This window comes from Rhipicephalus microplus, chromosome 8 (assembly GCF_043290135.1).
Source record: "Rhipicephalus microplus isolate Deutch F79 chromosome 8, USDA_Rmic, whole genome shotgun sequence".
In the NCBI taxonomy this organism is placed as follows: domain Eukaryota; kingdom Metazoa; phylum Arthropoda; class Arachnida; order Ixodida; family Ixodidae; genus Rhipicephalus; species Rhipicephalus microplus.
The window spans coordinates 31,852,630-31,872,886 of NC_134707.1; the positions used below are offsets into that span (position 1 = coordinate 31,852,630).

Here is a 20,257-nt window from a genome sequence, read left to right on the forward strand (position 1 = left end):
CACGCAATCTAGTGGTGCGCTATCTACCGTCGACCACAGTTCCGGGTCGGAAACGGGTCTTTTTCGTATTCACCGGCCTTTCAGTTTTCTACTTCCACGTCGCGCATTGTTTGTTCGCAGTTTTCACGGGAAGCGCTGATCTGCAGTATTAACATCACATTGCTGTTTTCATCACGGCGTGCCTATTATCACGGCGGTCCTCAAAGGGCGTTTTGTTGGTTAGGTGTCATTTTTTGATAAAGATTGCGAATGATAAAAGTTATGTTCATGAACTGCTGGCCAGTCAGAAACTCATAGACGCAGATGCAAAAAGCGCGTTGCGTTGAAAAGTGACAGGTGAAAATTGTTTGAGCCTAGTCAGAAAAGAGACAGGTCATCAATTAGGGGAAGGATGCTTTCAGGGCGCTGCTGTGCAGTCAACTGCCGCTGGCGTAGCGGAAGTCTCGCGAAGAGGCTTTCGGCCAGGCGCTCCCGTGGTCTGTAAACTTTTGTGGATGACCGTATATCGTGAGCAATATGAGCTCGAACACGCAAACACGTGTCGCATATCCTCGAACCCTATACATTGGCTGATCTGCAGCAGCCACTGTGGGAAACAAAGTGGAAAGGGCAGCGCGCTTATGCTAGCTGATGACACTCCCTCCTCGATATCGTTTCTGGAAAATGCAGCTTATAGCGTGTCAGCTGCTAGTGGCTGCTGTATGAATTCACATCAGTGCGCACATCTGCAACCAGTTGACCTAGCAGGCTATGAAGGTAGAGAAACATCGGCTGTGACGTGGCCAGCCTCGATACACAGGCCATGCGTTTGTTACATCTAGATGGCGTTCGCTGAACATTTTGATGCGCATCCTTGTTTCCAGTGATTTTTTAATTTATTTTCGTGTTATCAATCTAGCGGCCGAAGGCACGCAATAAAGTGCCGTTTCACAGCAACGACCATGCGGGTATGGGGATGCGGGAGTGCTGACAGTCAGCTGAAGAGCGCCCTTCTTTGCCCTCCAGTTTCGACAGCGCCATCCTAGTATCACGTTAACCGTGTTTTGAGGCTCTTGGCCATGCACTCGCGCGTTCGAACTCATATTGCTCATGATAGTACATCAGTCGACCATCTCTTTCCACTCACACGTTGCTTCGTAATAAGAAAACCTGTAGAAAATCTACCTGGGGTAAGGGGAACAGATGCATAGCCCTGTTTTTTGTCCTCAGATACGAGCCTTGTCATAGTCTGTCATTTATAGCACGCAGCCACGGTAATTTTTGACAGTTACCTTGAAAATGAAGATACTCGGTAGGATTGATTTTTGGGGTTTAACGTCCCAAAGCCACCATTTGATTATGAGAGACGCCGTAGTGGAGGGCTCCAGAAATTTTGACCACCTGGGGTTCTTTAACGTGCACCCAAATCTGAGAACACGGGCCTACAACATTTCCGCCTCCATCAGAAATGCAGCCGCCACAGCCGGGAATCGAACCCGCGACCTGCGTGTCAGCAGCCGAGTACCTTAGCCACCAGACCACCGCGGCGGGGCGATACTGGGTAGTAGGCCCCGAGGGAGAGATTTTGCTGCATTACATCGCACTTTAGCGCAAATATAGAGAAAGAAAATAGTACGTGATATTAGGTTGAACAGAAATAAGCCGGAACATTTTTTAATAGAAGCGAAAACTGAATTCGACATATTTCGATCACTGCAGCGCACAATGAACAAAATTGAAATATTTGTGTAAAACAAAAGTTTTATTTCTATCTCATTTTTGGTTTCATCATTGATGCGAAGCAACGTACGTGGAGCCCCCAGGTGGAAAAGTGGCGCAATGACTCAATTGTCTCAACAATATGGAGGCAAGGGTACGTCACCCTTTGGACAACGCCTGCAAGAGAGCAGAAAAATAAATCTGTATTGTATACTTCACCCCAAAGTTCAGCACGCGTTAATACACAGACGTGAATTTCTTTTTAAGTTTAGCTTGCGTCATTTTACGAACGCTACCAATGCACGCAAATGTAATGAAAAGGAGTGCTTGTTTCGAACGAAAAATATCAATTTCCTCGTTTGCCTAAATAAGAGAACTACGATATAATGTGGTGCAACAATCCTACTAAAATTTTCTGGACCGGGTTTTAAATCTACAGTACCGAAGTACAGGAGAAGAATGCTTTATTGTAATACTGACAAGCTTGTGAGGCATTGACAGAGAAACATCTCTAGTTTACTCTTCATGTAGTGTGAGCGCTTTTCACAGAAACATCCGTCAGCCAGCATATATGAAATAGGTTAGTTTTGTTCTAAATTGTTCGTCCCTCAGAGTCTGCAAAAGGACACCCACATTAATAAAGAAAAATATGACAAAACAAGACAGTTATCGGAGGTTAGGAAAGCCTTCATCTTGGATGCAGCCGAAACTGCTGAAATCATTGGTGAAGCCACTAGAGCGAAAATGCGCGCTTCATTCATAGGGTCCATTGCGCACAACTGACAATGAGACAACAGAGTTACTACGTCGCACGTTGCTGTCATTAGGCGACTTGGACCTACGCCAGACTGCCTAGACCCGCCATTGGGAAACCACGCTGTCAACATCAAAACCACAATTCTTCTTAAGAAAACTGCTTTCAGGCGCCAGTTCATGAAATTGGGGGTAGTCGCAGTCGAAGGAGTCGGCAATAAACGAATAAAGACGAAAGAAGGTGGACGTGTATATAGTGTAGTGGGCCGCGGGGTGAGCGTCAGCAATACGTAACGCCTGTTCGCGCTTTTTGAGACTGGGCAACGCATGTTTCTCATTCATGCTTTTGTGAATAAAGACGTTCCTCTTCTTCTTCTCCTCATTCACGAGCCCTATAAAGTAGGTTGCTCTGTGAAGCTTACGAAAATACGTGCGTTGGTCGAAAGGACACTGTGTGGAACGTTTCTTTTGACTCACATTTTGATATATTTTGCCGGACAAAAGTTCACTCATTTTAAACAAATTATAGAGCACCAATTTCAGCCACCCGTGGATGCACTGAGCGCTGTCAGCATCATCGGAACCACTAAAGCAAACGAAGGCGAAAAGCGCAAACGTGAAGCACAGTGGGGAAAAAAGACTGTACTAGACAGGAGAGTATGAGAAAGGGACGAGCTGACCGGACCCATGGTGGCTAGCCACGGCAATGTTGTAGTGCGCACTCACAAGTGGTTGCCGATGAAGTCATCACCGCAGTATGGGGTGAGAGCGTCTACCGATACCGTATACTTAAATAAGTAGCTGAAATAACGGAGGCCTGTCTACAGCAACTCTTGTCCAATGAACCCATGTACTGCATTGCATGGTTCTTGGTTAGTGACAAAGTGACATACACAGTGATTTCCGGAAACAAGAAATATATATATATATATATATATATATATATATATATATATATATATATATATATATATATATATATATATATATATATATATATATATATATATATATATATATATATATTAATGGTTACGAAGCACCACTACACTTTCGTTGGGGTCTTCGACCCCACAGTTCTTAACTAAGTCAAAAACACGATAGTTTTTTCAAGTTTGTGTTCATCATCATCATCACAAGGCTGACACTACGTCCACTGAACGGGCAAAGGCCTCTCCCACGTTCCACCACTCAACTCGGTCGTGTGCTTGCTGCTGCCAATTTATACCCGCAAACTTCTTAATCTGATCTGCCCACCTAACCTTCTGTCCCCCTTAACCCTCTTGTCTTCTGTGGGAATCCAGTTAGTTACCCTTAATGACCAGCAGTTATCCTGTCTATGCGCTACATTCCCGGCCCCATTCCTTTCGTTTTTTTTATTTGAACTATGATATCCTTAGCCCCAGTGTGTTCCCTAATCCACTCTGCTCTCTTCTTGTCTCTTAAGGTTACACCTACCAATTTTCTTTCCATTGCTCGCTGCGTCGTCCTCAATTTAAGCTCAACCCTCTTTGTAAGTCTCCAAGTTTCTGCTTCGTAGCTAAGTACCGGCAAGATGCAGCTGTTATATAGTTTCCTCTTGATGGATAGTGGCAATCTATTTATCATAATTTGAGAGTGCTTGCCAAATGTGCTCTACCCCATTCTTAGTCTTCGAGTTACTTCAATCTTGGGGTTCGGCTCCGCGGTTATATCCTGCCCTAAGTAGGCATAGTCTTTTACAACCTGACGTGCACTATTACCTATCTCGAACCACTGCTCTGTTTCTAGGGTGTTGTACGTTACTTTCGTTTTCTGCAGATTAATCTTAAGACACACCTCTCTGCTCTCCTTGTCTAACTCCGTAATCATGAGTTGCAATTCGTCCCCCGAGTTACTCTACAATGCAATGTCATCGGCGAAGCGCAGGTTACTAAGGTACTCTCCATTAACTCTTATCTTCAACTGTTCCCAGTCTAGGCCTCTGAAAACCACCTGTAAGCACGCGGTAAGTAGCATTGGGGAGATTGTATCCCCCTGCCTTACACCCTTCCTGATTGGTATGCTGTTGCTTTCTTTATGAAGCAATATGGCCGCAGTTGATCCTCTGTGTATTTCTTCCAGAATGTTTATGCATACTTCATCAACGCCCTGATTACGCAGTGTCTGTATGACTGCTGATAATTTTACTGAATCAAACGCCTTCTCGTAATCTATGAAGGCTATGTATAGTGGTTGGCTATATTCTGAGCATTTCTCTATTACGCGATTGATGGTATGAATGTGGTGAATTCTTGAGTAGCCTGTTCAAAATAACGCTTTTTCTTTGGTTGATGGAATTCTAATGTTTTTTTAACTCTGTTAGCAATTAACTTTGTAAATAGCTTGTATACTACGGTGAGCAAGCTGATCGGCCTGTAATTCTTCAAGTCCTTGTCATCTCCTTTCTTATGTATTAAGATGATGTTAGCGTTTTTCAAAGACTCTGGTACTGTTCACGTCAGGAGACATCTCGTAAACAGGGTGGCTAGTTTTCTTAACACAATCTGTCTTCCATCTTTCAGCAGATCTGATGTTACCTGGTCTTCACCAGCAGCCTTATCTCTTTGCTTGGTTTCCAAGGCTTTTCTCACTTTTTCTATCATTAGTGGTGGGGTGTCATCTGGGTTACTGCTAGATCTTATAGTATTAAGGTCGAGGTTATCTCGGCTACTGTATAGGTTTCTGTAAAACTCATCCGCTATTTCAACTATCCTATCCAGATTGGTAGTTATTTTGCCTTCTTTGTCCCTTAGTGCACCCATCCCATTTCTGCCTATCCCAAGTTTCCTCTTGACTGCTTTGACGCTTCTTCCGTTTTTCAGAGCGTGTTAAATTCTCTCCATGTTATACCTTCTTACATCGAGTACCTTACGCCTATTAATCACCTTCAAAAGCTCTGCCAGTTCTATGTTGTCGGTTGCACTAGAGCCTTTCATGCTTTGGCATTTTTTAATGAGGTTCTTCGTCTTCTTAGACAGCTTGCCAGTGTCCTGCCTAAGTGCCGTACTTCCAACTTCCACTGCACACTTCATAATAATACTCGTCAGATTATCATTCATTGCGTCAACGCTAACACTGGTTTCCTCGATAAGAGCCGAGTACCTGTCCTCAAGTAAGTTTGTGTTAGAACTCGATTAATTGGGGAAAAATTATTGAGCGGGGAATGTCATCGGAGTTAACCTTTTAGCTACAGGAACATGTCTTAATCATGCCTACAACTCGCTTTCTTATGAAGATGTGTATGCTTTTGTCATTGTTTTACCACAAAAAAGTGAAAAAAGGGAATAACTGTCTATTGTGCAACAAAGCAGGCACCAAAAAGGATAAAGTGAATTATTGGACCTCTACATTGCATTGCAAAAAGCAAATAAGCTAACGTGAAAAGAAAAAAAATGACTTAGTTTCGAACATATACATAGAGGTTAAGAACGAGGGGGTTCAAGTTTCAATAAAAATTAAGTTCAGATTTGCGTTTTAAGTGTGGTCATGCAACAACATTCCATATCTTGCGAACAAATTCGGACCTGGTTGTCGTCGTTCACTTTTTTAGAAGAGTAGCTTTTTTGTTGTTTGCGACAAATCGAAGACGAAGGGTGTTGCCAATGTCGATTGTGTCTGCTCCTGTCATATTCTGCATGCGTACAGCAACGCTTGCTTCGCAAGGGTGTTATAGGAATGCCAATGTGATTGCACGCAAGCAGAAGGTCACCTGGTGCTTGAAATGATGCGCCCCCTAATTGGGGCAGAACATTACAAATTTCTATACGCTTTTATCAACAAAAGGAATTTTAAGATAATAATACACTTTAACGTTGTCTAAGACATATTTCAAACAACAGCTTGAGGTTTTCTTTCATAATATTGCTTGGGAGTTAAGTAATCCAAATCCAACAAGTAGAATGAGCTCCACAAACCTATAGATTCCATCGAGTAGCATTTTTGAATGTGTATAATAAACAATACTTCTTTTACGTGGTCTCAGTAATATCAAATATTCAGAAATTATTTTTAATTGGACCCTCTTCCGGTCGTGGGTCAAATGACTTGAGTGTTTTTGAGTAATCCTACGACTCAGCTCCAGCGAGTCTCGTAAACGCTAGATGGCCTCACCACCAGAACCCTAGCACATTGTTGTGTCAAAAGTGCATCGTGCGAGGGAGGAAAGAAATTTAGTTTCGTAGAAAGATAGCAAGAATGAAAATAGCCTCAAGCTTTTATACCTGAAAGTTGGCCAACGCTCAGGGCATCTTCGGCTGGTCATTTCGGGTCTCGCGAGCGGCATCGTATACAGAGTTGGAGGGAAGCGTGGGCTCGCGTTCGGCTGATTTTTTTAAAAACTCTATATCCTCTTGTGGAGCGCTCTGAGCTGCTAGGAGCCCTTTAGACAAAGCAGGGCGGGCACTACGTGTGAGGCGATCAGAAGCAGCGTGGTAGTCGTGGCGAAATCATATGAAATCATCAGGTCATCTGGCATAGGCGCATATTTGTCTGTGTGTCAAGTATAGCCTGTTCAAGCGCTAAGCCATCTCCTTTGTCAACCTACCAAAAGACCCGTGGTGAAAGTTATGGTGGCGATAAACACATAAGACGTGCCTGCGACGAGTAATTCACATAGCTGAGCGTTCCCTTGTGGACGGCTTGCTTTCCTAACGCCGGCCATTTTGTTTGAGAGCATAAGAAGCTGTTGCTTGACATTTGCTAGAAAACTAGTTTTCGCTGTAGGCACGAGGTCTCATGTACCGGTTTTCTTCCGACAACGAGTTTGGCGATCGGCTTGAGTGTTTGTACTCTGACTTAGCGTGCGAGCGACGCTGATTCCGTTCACATCTGAGTCGGAGGATGGAGGCGACCAGCGGAGATACCATCAGCCCCTTTAGACCGGTATCAGTAGCTCCCGCCAATACGGTTTGTTGCTTGCACAAGGATTTGTCACTAGAAATGTAGTAAAGGGTCCCACAATATATACCTTGATGAGGGGTAGGAGGAAAATTTCTAAGTAAACCCCAGTGCGCCGCACGCCCCACGTCCTGACGACTCAATTGCTGGAATGTAAGCGAAATGCGAGAGTGCGAAGGACAGCTAGACCCATGAAACTTGATTACCTTGGAAGTTGTGGCTGCTGCTGTCAACAACACCTACAAACGCTAAAGGCTTGGCCTCTGAACACAGAGATGCCATATACTTCTATAGCTAGGTGTCCTGCAGCTCTATTCCTCGCCGTGAGCCACCAGCAAGAAAAAGGTCTTCGCGGCATGCTCGCTGGTTTTCTTAAAGCCCGACCGCGGTTGAATACCAGGTGCCCTCTGGCATGCTGAACACCGGTTCATTATCGCCTAAAAGGAAAATGGGGTGCCTTGCGGCCGCGAATAACAACGACCTCAGGTAGCACTTTTTGAATGACAGGTGCACGCCAGCTTTGTTTGCCTTGATGTTTGCCAGGGTCCGACATAAGACTACCTTAATTATTGCACACAACAAACTTCTTGAATCTGCTATGCAGAAAAATTGTGCATGAAGGTCACCTGTCAAGTCACACTTCTATTTATTGCGATTGCCAGTTCATCATGTGAAGTTTACTTGAGCCTGATAGACGTGTTCGTTGTTTACCCTTCTTTACTTTGTATACCACAGTTATGCACGTATTTTGAGCCCTCACAAGCGATTTCATAGGTATCGGCTGGTAACTAAATATCTCGAACAACACTTTACATTTGTGTAACGATGTATACCAAACCTATATACTAAGTGAGGTAAACAAACTTTTTAAACATATACATACGAAAAGGTCTTGTTCATTTCCCGGATGTCCGAATCATTGAAAAACATGAAGTGCAATGAACCAAATCTGCAGAATAAATGCAATGTAAGAATCAGCGTTTTCATCACGGACTTAAAACTTAATGTGACAGTTCAAACTGTGCAGACAGCAAGTGTCCGAGACCTTTTTAATACTTGACGATACTTTATCAAAATAGATAGCATTATAAAACAGATGTGAGGGAATATCCTGAATGGCAAAAGTTTATCAGGCTGCTCGTTTTAAACGTTTGTGTATGTTAATGCTATTTTGATGCGCGATTACATTTCGATGAGCTATCAAACGTGAAAGTGACACTTGGCGTCTTCATCAACACAAGCGATGCAACATACTATCAGAGGATGACGTCACATTGCGGTGGCATTGTATCGCCGTATGGTGAGGTGAACATAGCATCGCGTGTCACAACATTTCTGTGGTCGTCCTGGAATCATTTTAACCTCGAATATTATTAAGTGGAATTAAGACTTCACGGGAGACTGGAAGAGACAAAGCATATTTGGCGAGTCTTTTTGTCAATGAAGTTACTTACCCTAATCATTTCCTAATCTGAATAGTGTGGATACAACTGCTGAGCGTCATACCATGCTAGATTTCGCGTCTTCTGCAGTAGAAGTCATCGTCAAAACACAAAGCATTTGAGAATGTTCAATCAGGGAGACATAGAATTAGGTTAATATTATTTTGAAGAAAAGCTTAAAAAAGGGAAGTATATATTTGTTATACTGAAAATTGTCGAACTTGAAAGAAAGTGAGTGATAATCTCAGAACATCCTAACTAAATTTACAATAGTCGCGAAGTCATATGAAATGTGGGACACAAAGATCATAAAAATAATTTTCAGAAGGGCAATAAATGGCCCCGGCTAAGACATTTTATGTTGATAAGGGGACGTCTTCACAGGGGCACAAACATAAGCTGATATAAGCAAGATAAAGCTAAGATACGATACAAGGTAAGGAAATGATAGAATGAATAATGTAAAACTGGAAGCCAGTTCATCCTTGAGCTTTGCACAAACTAGTTTGAGAGAGGATGTAGCAGTTGCTTTCTATGTGTGCCATACAGTCGCAGATTCTATATGTTTATGAATGCGTCGATAGATTATCTCCACTTTGCAAGAAACTGCTTTATCAGCCTCTCATCCGAGATGCACCTCGAGGACAAACTTCTGTCGTAATCATTATACTAATATGCGACGGCGATGTAATTCTAAGTAATGAATAAGCAAATCAAACGAGACAAAGTGAGCACTTTGCTACCCACGTCTAGATTTGTCTCCTGTTGTGAGAAATTGTGTCAAGTATATTTATTCACAGTAAATGGATTTTGAAAGAATTGCTTTGGGAATTGCCCGAAAGCACTTGCTCGTTATTATTCATGAAACAAGATCTTCGAGTGCTTTGATTTGTGCTTGTTTTTATGCAATGTTCGGGCCGAAAAGACACTGTTCAGTACAGTCAAGAGACATAAGCTAAAAAATAGGCTGCAGAGTTGTCTTGCGCTCCAGCGTTTATATTGGAGAACGTTTATTTCCGTTCGATAAAGGCATTGTCTTTTACGGCGTCTTCGTCTTTTATGCACGTAAGCAGCATCCTTTAAGAACTAAAACTTACAACCACTGCAAATTGACCGAAAAACTTTATCAAAAGACAACACAATCATTAAAATCTATTGTGCCCACTGCAGTTTTTTTTTTTCACGTAAAATGTGCTCTTTTCAGTATTCGAAAGAAATTATGCAGTGATAGACCATTTCACAGGTTTTCCAAATATATCGCTTAAAGACCTCTCTTTATCAAATGTGTAACTAAACTTCCTAAAATAAGTAATGTCACTCGATTCATAAACATAGCTTCTTGACTGTGCTGAGCTTACATTGTTACTTACATAATCGCTGTTGCCTTCACTGTTGTGTGATAACCGTCATTCGTCAGGTTATGTCGAATGACCGCGCCGCTGGTATCGTTGGAGCAAAACGTGTTATTGGTCTCAAAGTCTGCATAAAAGAAGTTACATTGAACTTGAGAGCACATAAAGTTTGTATCACATCTGACGCAAGTTGTGCAACAGTGACAGCCCCACTGATGCAGCGCGTATACGTACTACCACATAGCGATTCTAAACCATTACAAAACATCAAAACGCTTTTCTCACGAAGATGTCATATGCACTAGAACAACACGTTAACAATCTTGATTCTTGATTTTTGAAATTTGTAGCTAATGATGTTTTTGTATTCGTTGCACCTTGTTCATTATTATCCCTTTGCCTGTTGTTTATTATACTCTAATTTGTCTTCTAGAGCAACTCGATTTCCTAGTCAAGATGTCTCTTGTTAATTTATTTGATAGAAAATATGCATTTGTTTGTATTTTTCACCGCTCGAATAAGGACTGTTTAAATTTCTATTCTTTTATTCACACTTCTGGAAGTTCCTGTTCGACTATGGTACCCGTGTAAGATAACACGTGATGTTATAATTTTCTGCGTACTGTACTTGCGGTATGTTTCTGCTTTGCTGCCAGGGTGGCACGACCAAGTCAGGCATTTACTTAGCCTTTAGTCGTGTCCCCCAAGGCAATTTTGTTCAATTTTGCCTTGAATAAAGCAAACCTTGAAAAAAACCAATCTAAACCGGCATTCTTCATGAAAGTCATTGAGGAGAGCTCTGTGTGTGAAAAGGCGAAGATGTGAATCACTGCAATGCTATTCATTAGTCCTCTAAATGAAGATTCATTCTGACGAGGTGTAAAGGATGGATATTCTCCCTTGGATAAACTTCTAGTTTATATGCCACGTTGGTCAGGAAGAACGAAGCAAAATGTCAGATATCACGAAGGAGTGTCCCTAAAGATGCATGTCGGGAAACCGCTTCGGTCTTGAATGCGTAGGCAATACGGCATCTTGACGATGGTATTGAGATCAGTTAGTGGTGGAAGGAATTGGTGGTGCCAGTCTTTTGCAGTTCCCTGAACAGTGTTTTCTGTTCGCTACAGTAGTAAACAATTTCCCGGATTTCCCGCCAATCGTAGCCAATTAGAATAAATAATAAATAGCTAGAGTTACACTACAGAGGAACAAAACCGCGGCTTCCAGGTTACCTGGGCAAGTCGTGTGTATATGCGCCAAATTAGATATCCACTTACACGAAAAAGAGATATAGAGAAATTAAGTACAGACGTGGCACGCGAAGAAAACTTACGTTTCGTATGCCCCTATCCCTGTGTGTTTCGCTCTAAGACCACTATTGTCTACCTGGATATGTTTCTAATGCCGCCCAAGTAAGCAGAAAATGTTTGCTTTAATATACAAATGTTTTTTGCTTGTGCCACGAAGCTGCCGATTCCAGAAATAATTGAAAAGAGTTCATCTGGAGTGTTTACCTTGTGCATTTATCACTGAATGAACACAGACTACAATTAAGATAGATGCAGTTGTGTATCATTTCTAGATAACTGGTTTCATAGGTGGGAATCATCATATAATCAAGCAAAAAAAATTCAGCACTGGATGCCTAGTATCAAAACTGCATTAGCCAGTGTGTTGAGTAAGACACCTTTTCGACAGTATCAGCTAAATGTCAAATAATTGAATTTTACACAGCCCACTTCCTTGCGCTCTAACTCACATGAGGTCTATACTCCGGAAGTAATTCCTCAATCTTAAGAATGCGTGATTGAAATTATATATTGCATCTGCACACAAGCTATGCATCACTACCTATTTTTTGTTTTACAAGTCAAAAGAGTCTGCTTTGTGTTTAAAACGCACAATGCATCTTCAATCTTCAGCTTATCGAGCGTTATACTTCAGCACACATATTGCACAGATGCTTCTTCTGAAAGGATCATATTTGGCCTCCTCTTTTTGTTAACTTTCAGTTCAGCTGTCTTAACGAGAAAATAAATAGCCCACATCATGGCAAAGCTACACAGAACTATTGCGACCCTATATTCCTTGAATATTTTTCGCCACTGCTTAGATAAACGAATGCTCAACAGCGCTGTAATTACTTCTGCAGTATTACATTACGCATTTTGTTCTTTTCGTACAACCCTGATGAATATTTTGTAACCTTCATCGTTCAGCACACCGATCAATGCCTCGTCGTAGTTTATTGGAACAAAGATTCCTTACAAACAAAAAAATGGAAGGACGATTTCGTAATCAAGTTGTGATTGACCATTTTTAAAGCCAGTTAGGAAACGTCCGCCCTGCTTGATCATATGAGACTCTGGTCGCCCAGTGGCTACAATAGCTGAAGTTCCTAAAACGTACGTTGCAAACGCTTCCTTACTTAATATCTGCCAACAATAAACCCTTTCATTACTTGATATCTTCAGACAATATATTAAAGGCCACGTATTCCGAATTTCTCTTCATAAACTTCTATATTTTATCTCATTCCTTTCTCTGTGCTATATGTAGAATATTACGTTACAGGTGATGCGCATACTAGGTAATGTGAAACTATACGTATTATACACTTGCATTTCTCCAGTGTGTTTGTTCTTCGCGACAGGAAAAAAAAAAACTCCAGCTCATCGAAGAACTGTATCTCGCTTGAAATTTTTACATCGGCTGTACCACGGTCACTACAAAGTACCGCGTGAAAGCTACTTAAATGAGCTCCCCATGTGGTCTGGTCGTACAAATTACAAACGTAAACGTAATGAAAATTAACCCTACGTAAGTGACGCAGCCTTATATGACGGGCGTTTCGCGCTCATTCAGCAGGCAACCCCTTCACTACAAGACGTAGCCTTCGAAATTAGTAAACGCCAAAGTTGTTGATTTCAAATGCCAAGTACAAAGTCCCTGAACCCTACGTAGGCGGCGCAAACATAGATGATGGGCGTTTCGCGCTCATCCGGCAGGCAAGAAAAATATAGGAGGCTAAGGTATGAGTGAAGAAGGAACTCCGTGAAGAAAAAAAAAATAAGGAAGTGGTGAAGAGGTGAGAATGTACACGTGTCGCTGAGTCCTGGTTTTTGAACCGGTTGTCAGAAGTTCCCAATGACAAGTTTGAAATGCCAACACGGGAGTTTTAATTCCTAGTGGTTTTTTCTGTGTATGTAGCATATCGAATGAATAGAAGAGTCCCTAAAGGAACGTTTATACCGGCTGCTGGAGTTTACTGAACTTGTGCATAAAGTTCGACTCTGTATTTTTTCTGTCATTTGCCGAGCGGAAGTTCAAGTTTGAGATCGTTGGAACTGTGTCTTGCTACTAAAAAATGGTGTGCCACTGCTTCCGGTAATTCGATAGTCCGCTCGTCGAAATGTCGGCTTGACACGAGCCCCATTTTTGAATTTATCAATAGCACGACCCACAATACCTATATGTAATGACTTCCGTATCAGGACCAGCTGTTTTGCTGGTTTTGGTACACTTAAAAATTATGAAATGTCCGTAGGCTCATTAGGCTTTCACTGTGTGTGTATGTATACAAAGGGAAGACAAGGCCAGACGTTTGAACAATCGAATAGGGTAGCATGTATTTTGCATTCTCTTATATGTGCAAGTTTTAAATAGTAGCGAAAATTCGATAACATACAAAACATCAAAAAGTACTTTCAGGTTTTCAAAAACTGGAAGCTATTGCAAGTCACATATTTGTCCTTTCAAAAATACACAAGTTATAAAAAAATTTCACGCTGCCCTTCAAGCAAACACATAGTTTCACTGTATCTAGAAAGTTGCTTCGCCAATCAGCAGCTCTCTCTATCTGAAAATACTTTCTTGTTTTAGAAGTCAAAGTGTAATGGAATTACGCCTACAAAGTTTTCTCGTAGATATAGTATGTAAATAATAATTAAATCTCACAAATAATCAATAATTACTCGCTTGAAATAATATAGCAAAAATGCTTGCGTACCTGACTGACCAGCTCTACCAATCGTGGTAAGAAAGGTACCACTGAACATATACGGGGTCCTGAAACAGAAAAACAGTGCCATGCATATGATTTGCTCTAGTGCTCCAGTTTAATTTCTCTAGTGCGGCAACGTTTTGCCACACTAGAGCTGCTCATTGCGGAATTCTATACAACACTGTTTAAACCTGTGTTGCGGATTGCGCACCTCCATTCCATTCCGATTCCATTTCGGTAAATTGCAAATTGCTATGAGTGCATTGTTTTCAATTTCATCGATTTAAAAAACTTAGCCCATTCACACTCTGAGAACGGCTAGACATGTCAATATCAGTCCTACAGTTCCTTAACGTAGAAAACGTATATCTTGATAGCTTCATAGAGCTAAGAATAATTGTAGCAACACAAATCTGATCTCACCAGATGCATAAAAACTGCAAAACTACGCTAAACACGTTACCACAGTCCAGGGATAGTAGCTTGGTGACTTACCTCGTGCAGTCAACCCACACAAGTATTTGCCATAGAGGCAGTTCTCATGCTACTTATGGTACTTGCATGGTCAACACAATCTTGAAAGAAGTTAGTAAACAGTTGGCAACGAATGCATTTATTTGTTTTGAGCGTATTTTACTACCTTCGTGGCATCTCTTTACCTGGCCAACCGCTGGTAAAGCTTAAACTGTCGGCGGTTACTAACCAGGGATGGTTTCTTGATTGTTTTAACTAAGTAACTATGCCATGTAGATGCCAGATTTCTCGTTAACACCACCGTATATCTTGCAGTAGTCGTGACAATCTCAAGAAACATTTTGACCATTCTTACTTTTGTCGATTACTCTGGAAATATAAATTCGTGCTAAGTGATGATACTGATATAAATAATGGAAAAAGATGATGTGTACAAAAAACACACAATATTTCTCTGAATTCTATGGCTTTTATTATAGTACGCACTGTGCTATTACAAACAATCCTGCGTACGCATTTGCGTGTGTGTCCTCGTCTATGATTTGCTCATGCGTCTATGCATGCTGTGGTCATGCGTAGTTGCCATCGTAATTACAAGAAGTAATTAGCAGCCACCAATTATTCTACGTGGACAATTGCACTTCGCTTACTATCATATATATACTTCTATAATTTATTATCTTGATGGGGCACAATGGCGCACGGCCACGGTAATCCTTCTCTCAAAGCCAGGTAAACCACTCAACTTCGACAATCTACGCCCGATTTCCCTAACCTCATGCATAGGAAAAGCAGCTGAACATGTCATCCTAAATCGTGTATCGCGCTACATAGAGGATCACGAACTCTTCCCGTTCAACATGGTCGGGTTCCGTCCGCACCTTTCAACACAAGACGTCATGCTATTACTAAAGAAACAGATCTTCGACTCAAAAACGAGAGATGTTCGTGGCATTCTCGCCCTAGACCTCACTAAAGCATTCGACAGCGTCTCACACCGCTTTATACTGGAATCCATTGCCAGCCTTGGTCTCGGTAAAAGATTCCAGGCGTACATTCGTTCTTTTCTGCAAAATCGAAAAGCTCAGCTGCATTTATCGCAACTTACATCCGACACTTACACATTAGGTTCCAACGGGACACCACAAGGGGCAGTCATTTCTCCACTCCTTTTTAACATAGTAATGAAGGGACTATCTGACAAACTCCGCGAGATCCCAAACATAAACCATGCTATATACGCAGATGACATCACCATCTGGTGCCCGGGAGGCTCATTGGCGGAGTTGGAGCAAGCCCTTCAAACTGCTCTCAATACCACAGAAGCCTACTTAAAAAACACTGGACTTCGTTTGTCGCCCACAAAATCAGAGTTGCTACTGTACCGGCAATCTCGCCAAGGCGTTCGTAACTTAACACCCTTAGGTGATCTACCCATAGCGCTACACGCCAAAGATGGGCAGCGAATACCCCGCGTGGACTCCATACGCATTCTCGGCCTCCTCGTCGAGGCCACTGGCTGTCATGCAAGAACAATTAAACATATCACAGCTAAAACCGAGAACATGCTCCGACTCATTCAGCGAGTCTCGGGTCGTAGACGAGGCCTTGGAGAGGCCAACCTTCTGCGCATATACCACGCGTTCCTAATGAGTCACATCAATTACGTCGCCTCTGCCCACAACTGGACGAAGGTAGAAAAGACGAAACTAAACACACTCATGCGCAAAAGCATTAAACAAGTCCTTGGTTTGCCTCAAAACACGAGCACTTCCCGTCTCGACCAACTAGGCATGCACAACGGCATCGATGAAGTGATCGAGGCCCAGACCACGGCCCAAGTGATCCGCCTCTCCTCCTCCAAGGCAGGCCGCCGACTTCTAAGCGAGGCCGGCATGTCCCCACACCCCTGCCTTGAACGCGCAGTAACCCTCCCCAGAGTTGTCCGAGCTACTTACATGGTAACCCCATTTCCGCGAAATGTCCACCCACAACACAACGAAGGCAGACGGCTGGCCCGCGCTCGCGCGATCCTAAACCGTACCGCCGCGAATCGCAACTCTACCGCATTCGTCGACGCAGCGCAATACGGTAACTCCTCCTCTTTCGCACTCGCGGTAGTAGATGGCGACGGAGCCCTACGCTCAGCCGCCTCGGTTAGGCTATCAACAAGCGCCATAGCCGAACAAGTTGCTATAGCTTTAGCGATGACCGACCCCTCGCTCACTAATGTCTTCACAGACTCTCGCGCCGCCATTCGGGCTTACGAAACCGGCAACATCGCTCCAGAAGCAGCCCGCATTTTACAAACACGGAAATATACGGGCTCGCACTACCTCTCTTGGTTCCCTGCCCACATGGGCAAAGACGTTCACCCACAACAACCCAACCTCAACGAAATGGCTCATGATCGAGCACGAGAACTGACCCACCGTGACGATCAATCAGCCACCGAAGAGCTGGGCCCAGACGTGCAGTTTAATGACCCACTACTCACCTTCCATGAAATTACCTCCCACTACCGACACAACAGAAGCCGATACCCTTTACCCCATTCAAAACTCGAACGCGCGCAAGAAGTAGCCTTTAGAATGTTACAAACGAGATCGTACCCATCACGGGGCCGACTCAGCCATTATAATTCAGACATAAATTCACAGTGCCCAGATTGCACAGAAGTGTACTGTTCACTCGCGCACATGCTCTGGCAATGTCCCGCGTTACCTCAGGGACCTCTCACCAGTGAGTCCGACTGGGAGGAGGCACTCAGGAGCCCCAATCTCCGAAACCAACTTAAGGCAGTCCAGAGGGCCCAAGAACTGGCGGAACGCCACCACGTTCCCGCCCCGACTCGGGCGTCGCCTACGGTAGCGGCTGCTAGGATGTCCCACGTGGGCACCCTGGTGGCTTAAACTCCTCAGGACCATATATTAAAGTTCTTGACTGACTGACTGATGGGGCATTGTGCATGCACATATAAACGCCCCTGAACTGAAAATTCAGTAGTGTATAATTATTCAAATCAGCACTATTTTCGAAGCAATTTTCAAACTAGCAATTTTCACTAATAAGCAATTTACTACCTTCACTTAATAAGAAGGTAGTGCGTTTTGTGATAAGCAAACGATTAGTGTTTGGTTAGTGAATTAGCAGGCCTTTTTTCTAGGAGTGCAATTTTAAGCAAATAAAGTTTTACTATTGTTCAAGTTTGAATACATTTATGCTAAAATGATGGCTTAGACAACGGTCGGGTAAGGATTCGGGGAGGTGCAAGCTTGGTAACAAGGGATCGCCCGCTATGGCTGGCTACCAAAATCTGTGCTTTCAAAAGTCTACTTCATCTCTCTACCTGTATGGTTCACCTTGAACAACAGTTCATTGCAAACACAGTTGACACAACACACAATTCATCGTCTACGAATGTGCGCTGCGTAGACCTACAGACCTTTGCAATAGATTTGCAGACAAAGATGTGTAGGCTGGGGGAGAGTATTAAAAAAAAAAGTTTGGCGTAATATGTGGCGAGGCTGCGCGGTAGCTGGTACACGACATCTTGCGGTAAACACAAGCATCACATTGGCTTTAATACGTGCCACAACTTACAGAAGCACTCTTTAAAATATGCGCCTGAGTCGCCGATGGCGGTAGAAGCAAGAACAAAGTGAAGGAAGGGGGCACAGCAGGCGTCTGAGGCGACACTGAGAGGCAAAAAATCAGGTGTTGGATAGACATAGCGCCACCATGCCGTTCCGCAACACGGATGTCATGGCACAGAGCCACGGTTACGCAAACAGAGAAGAACTTCAGAGCAACGCAGTCTATATATCAGGACAGAATTACAGGCGATACGTTGCTTGTATATGTACCATGTTTGTAATCAGCCAAGTTTTTTTAAAATACTGCTGAAGTGTTAATTTTGAGGGTCTGACTTACTATTGTTTGAAGTTTGAAAAAGAGCGCGTTGAAGAAATTGTGCTCTGTTTTCGGGCAAAGGCGAAAATATATTTTCATTGCGGTCCACGGAAAATGAGCTTCATTTTATTCCTCCAAATTTTATCGCCATTCCATTCCGGGGTTACGAAAATGTGGAATGATTCCGGATTCATTTCGATTCCGGAGAGGTGACTCCACAACAGTGGTTCAAACCCTATTTTTTCAGTTTATTATATACCCTATTCAATTCTCAAAACCATCATACGTTAAAATCACAATTTTGCATGCGTGAATGAAAAAACTGCACTGAGGTTTATTTTAATACATTTAATTTGTATTGCGAACTTCATTTTGTCGGAACGCTTCACGCTGTTAGTGCTCAAGCTTGCGTTTTACTATTTCGAGGTATAACGTGTAACCTGGCAATGTTCTTGAAGAGTGGCATGGGTAAGAACTGACAGTGCAAAGTGCAAGTATAATTTTATGAACACTAAAGTATGAGTTCACGTCTACTTGATTGAACATCGGAAGCACCTTTTTTTTTTGTTGGAAATGTTTTGGGTATCCTGCATATTTCAGATACCTGGTTATATCACAACTTTGGTTCGTCTGTACATAACGCAGTGCAGCGCGGTGATATCATTAAGTAAAACAAATCTTTCGGCCATCTTGGCTGAGTTGATTGATGTCCTTTTTTGCTTCTAGGATGCCTGTCTAGTACAGTTGTAGGGATATTTCTAAGCACTTATTCATAAATACGCATGAACCTATTGTTCAGTTTTCAGAAACTAATGAGGCTGAGACGATTGACTCACAGTGATAGTTATTTGCATGAAATGAAAGCAAACTGGTTCTTCATTCAGTGATATTTCCTGAGATGTAAGCTTAGATTCCAGTCAACGTTCAAGAAAACCGCATGTGACTGTAATAAAAGGTTATGTACGACAGTTGCCTGTTTGCCTAACGCATATAGTAAGTGAAAAGGGGCTTCTTTTTTCTAGGAATCGCTTGCAGAGTCTTCCAGTCACTTGTCAAGCTATTCAGTATATTTATATTTTTCAAGCAAACACGATTACTTTATGAATTGTGACCTTCTCAAATAGCGTGTTTGTCATTCAATAATGCACTTTTGTTAATGACTTTGCGCCGTTGAGTGCTGAAGTAGAAGACACATTGAGGGATGAAAATGTGACGATACTCATGCTCTGTTCAACATGCATTCAATCGAATATGAAAAGTATATGTCTGCTATTGTTCGTAATTGCCGATGCTTCCGACGAGTGAAATACTAAAATATTGTTTTAACGCTTCTTCCTTTTTCAGTGACAATCCTTTCAATAGCAATAGAGAACAACTTTACAATAAAGTTTTCAGTGAATGATTTCATTTAGCCGTATAACGCCGCGCACGCGTTGACCACAAGTCTTAAGCTCTGGCGGAATCAATAATTAAGAATGGATTCCATAAGAAAAACTTATTGAATTTCTACTTTTACGCGACTCTTGTTAGGTCTCTTCTAGTGTTTCTAGGGTTTTTTGTTGTTCTTGTTTCGGGTCTTTTTCTTAGCTGCGCAGAATCTGGCACATCTTGAGTTCAGTATACCACTCGAGTATTTGTAATTGAGTCGCGTCCACAAAACGACAAAAACAAAATTGGCAGCATATCCACGGAGTGATTGATGGAGA

General features: G+C 42.4%; 1 protein-coding gene across 1 annotated transcript in view; it reads right to left on the reverse strand.

The window, feature by feature from the left end:
• Window positions 1-1,722: 1,722 nt before the first annotated feature.
• Window positions 1,723-20,257, reverse strand: part of LOC142768914 (uncharacterized) — a 50,251-nt gene continuing 31,716 nt past the window's right edge. Inside the window, exons 5-8 of the mRNA XM_075871465.1 lie at window positions 14,172-14,230; window positions 10,181-10,289; window positions 8,252-8,317; window positions 1,723-1,875 (exon numbers count right to left, since the gene is read on the reverse strand). Coding sequence (XP_075727580.1) covers window positions 1,833-1,875; window positions 8,252-8,317; window positions 10,181-10,289; window positions 14,172-14,230 — 277 coding nt within the window. The 3' untranslated portion in view covers window positions 1,723-1,832. The remainder of the gene's footprint in view (window positions 1,876-8,251; window positions 8,318-10,180; window positions 10,290-14,171; window positions 14,231-20,257) is intronic.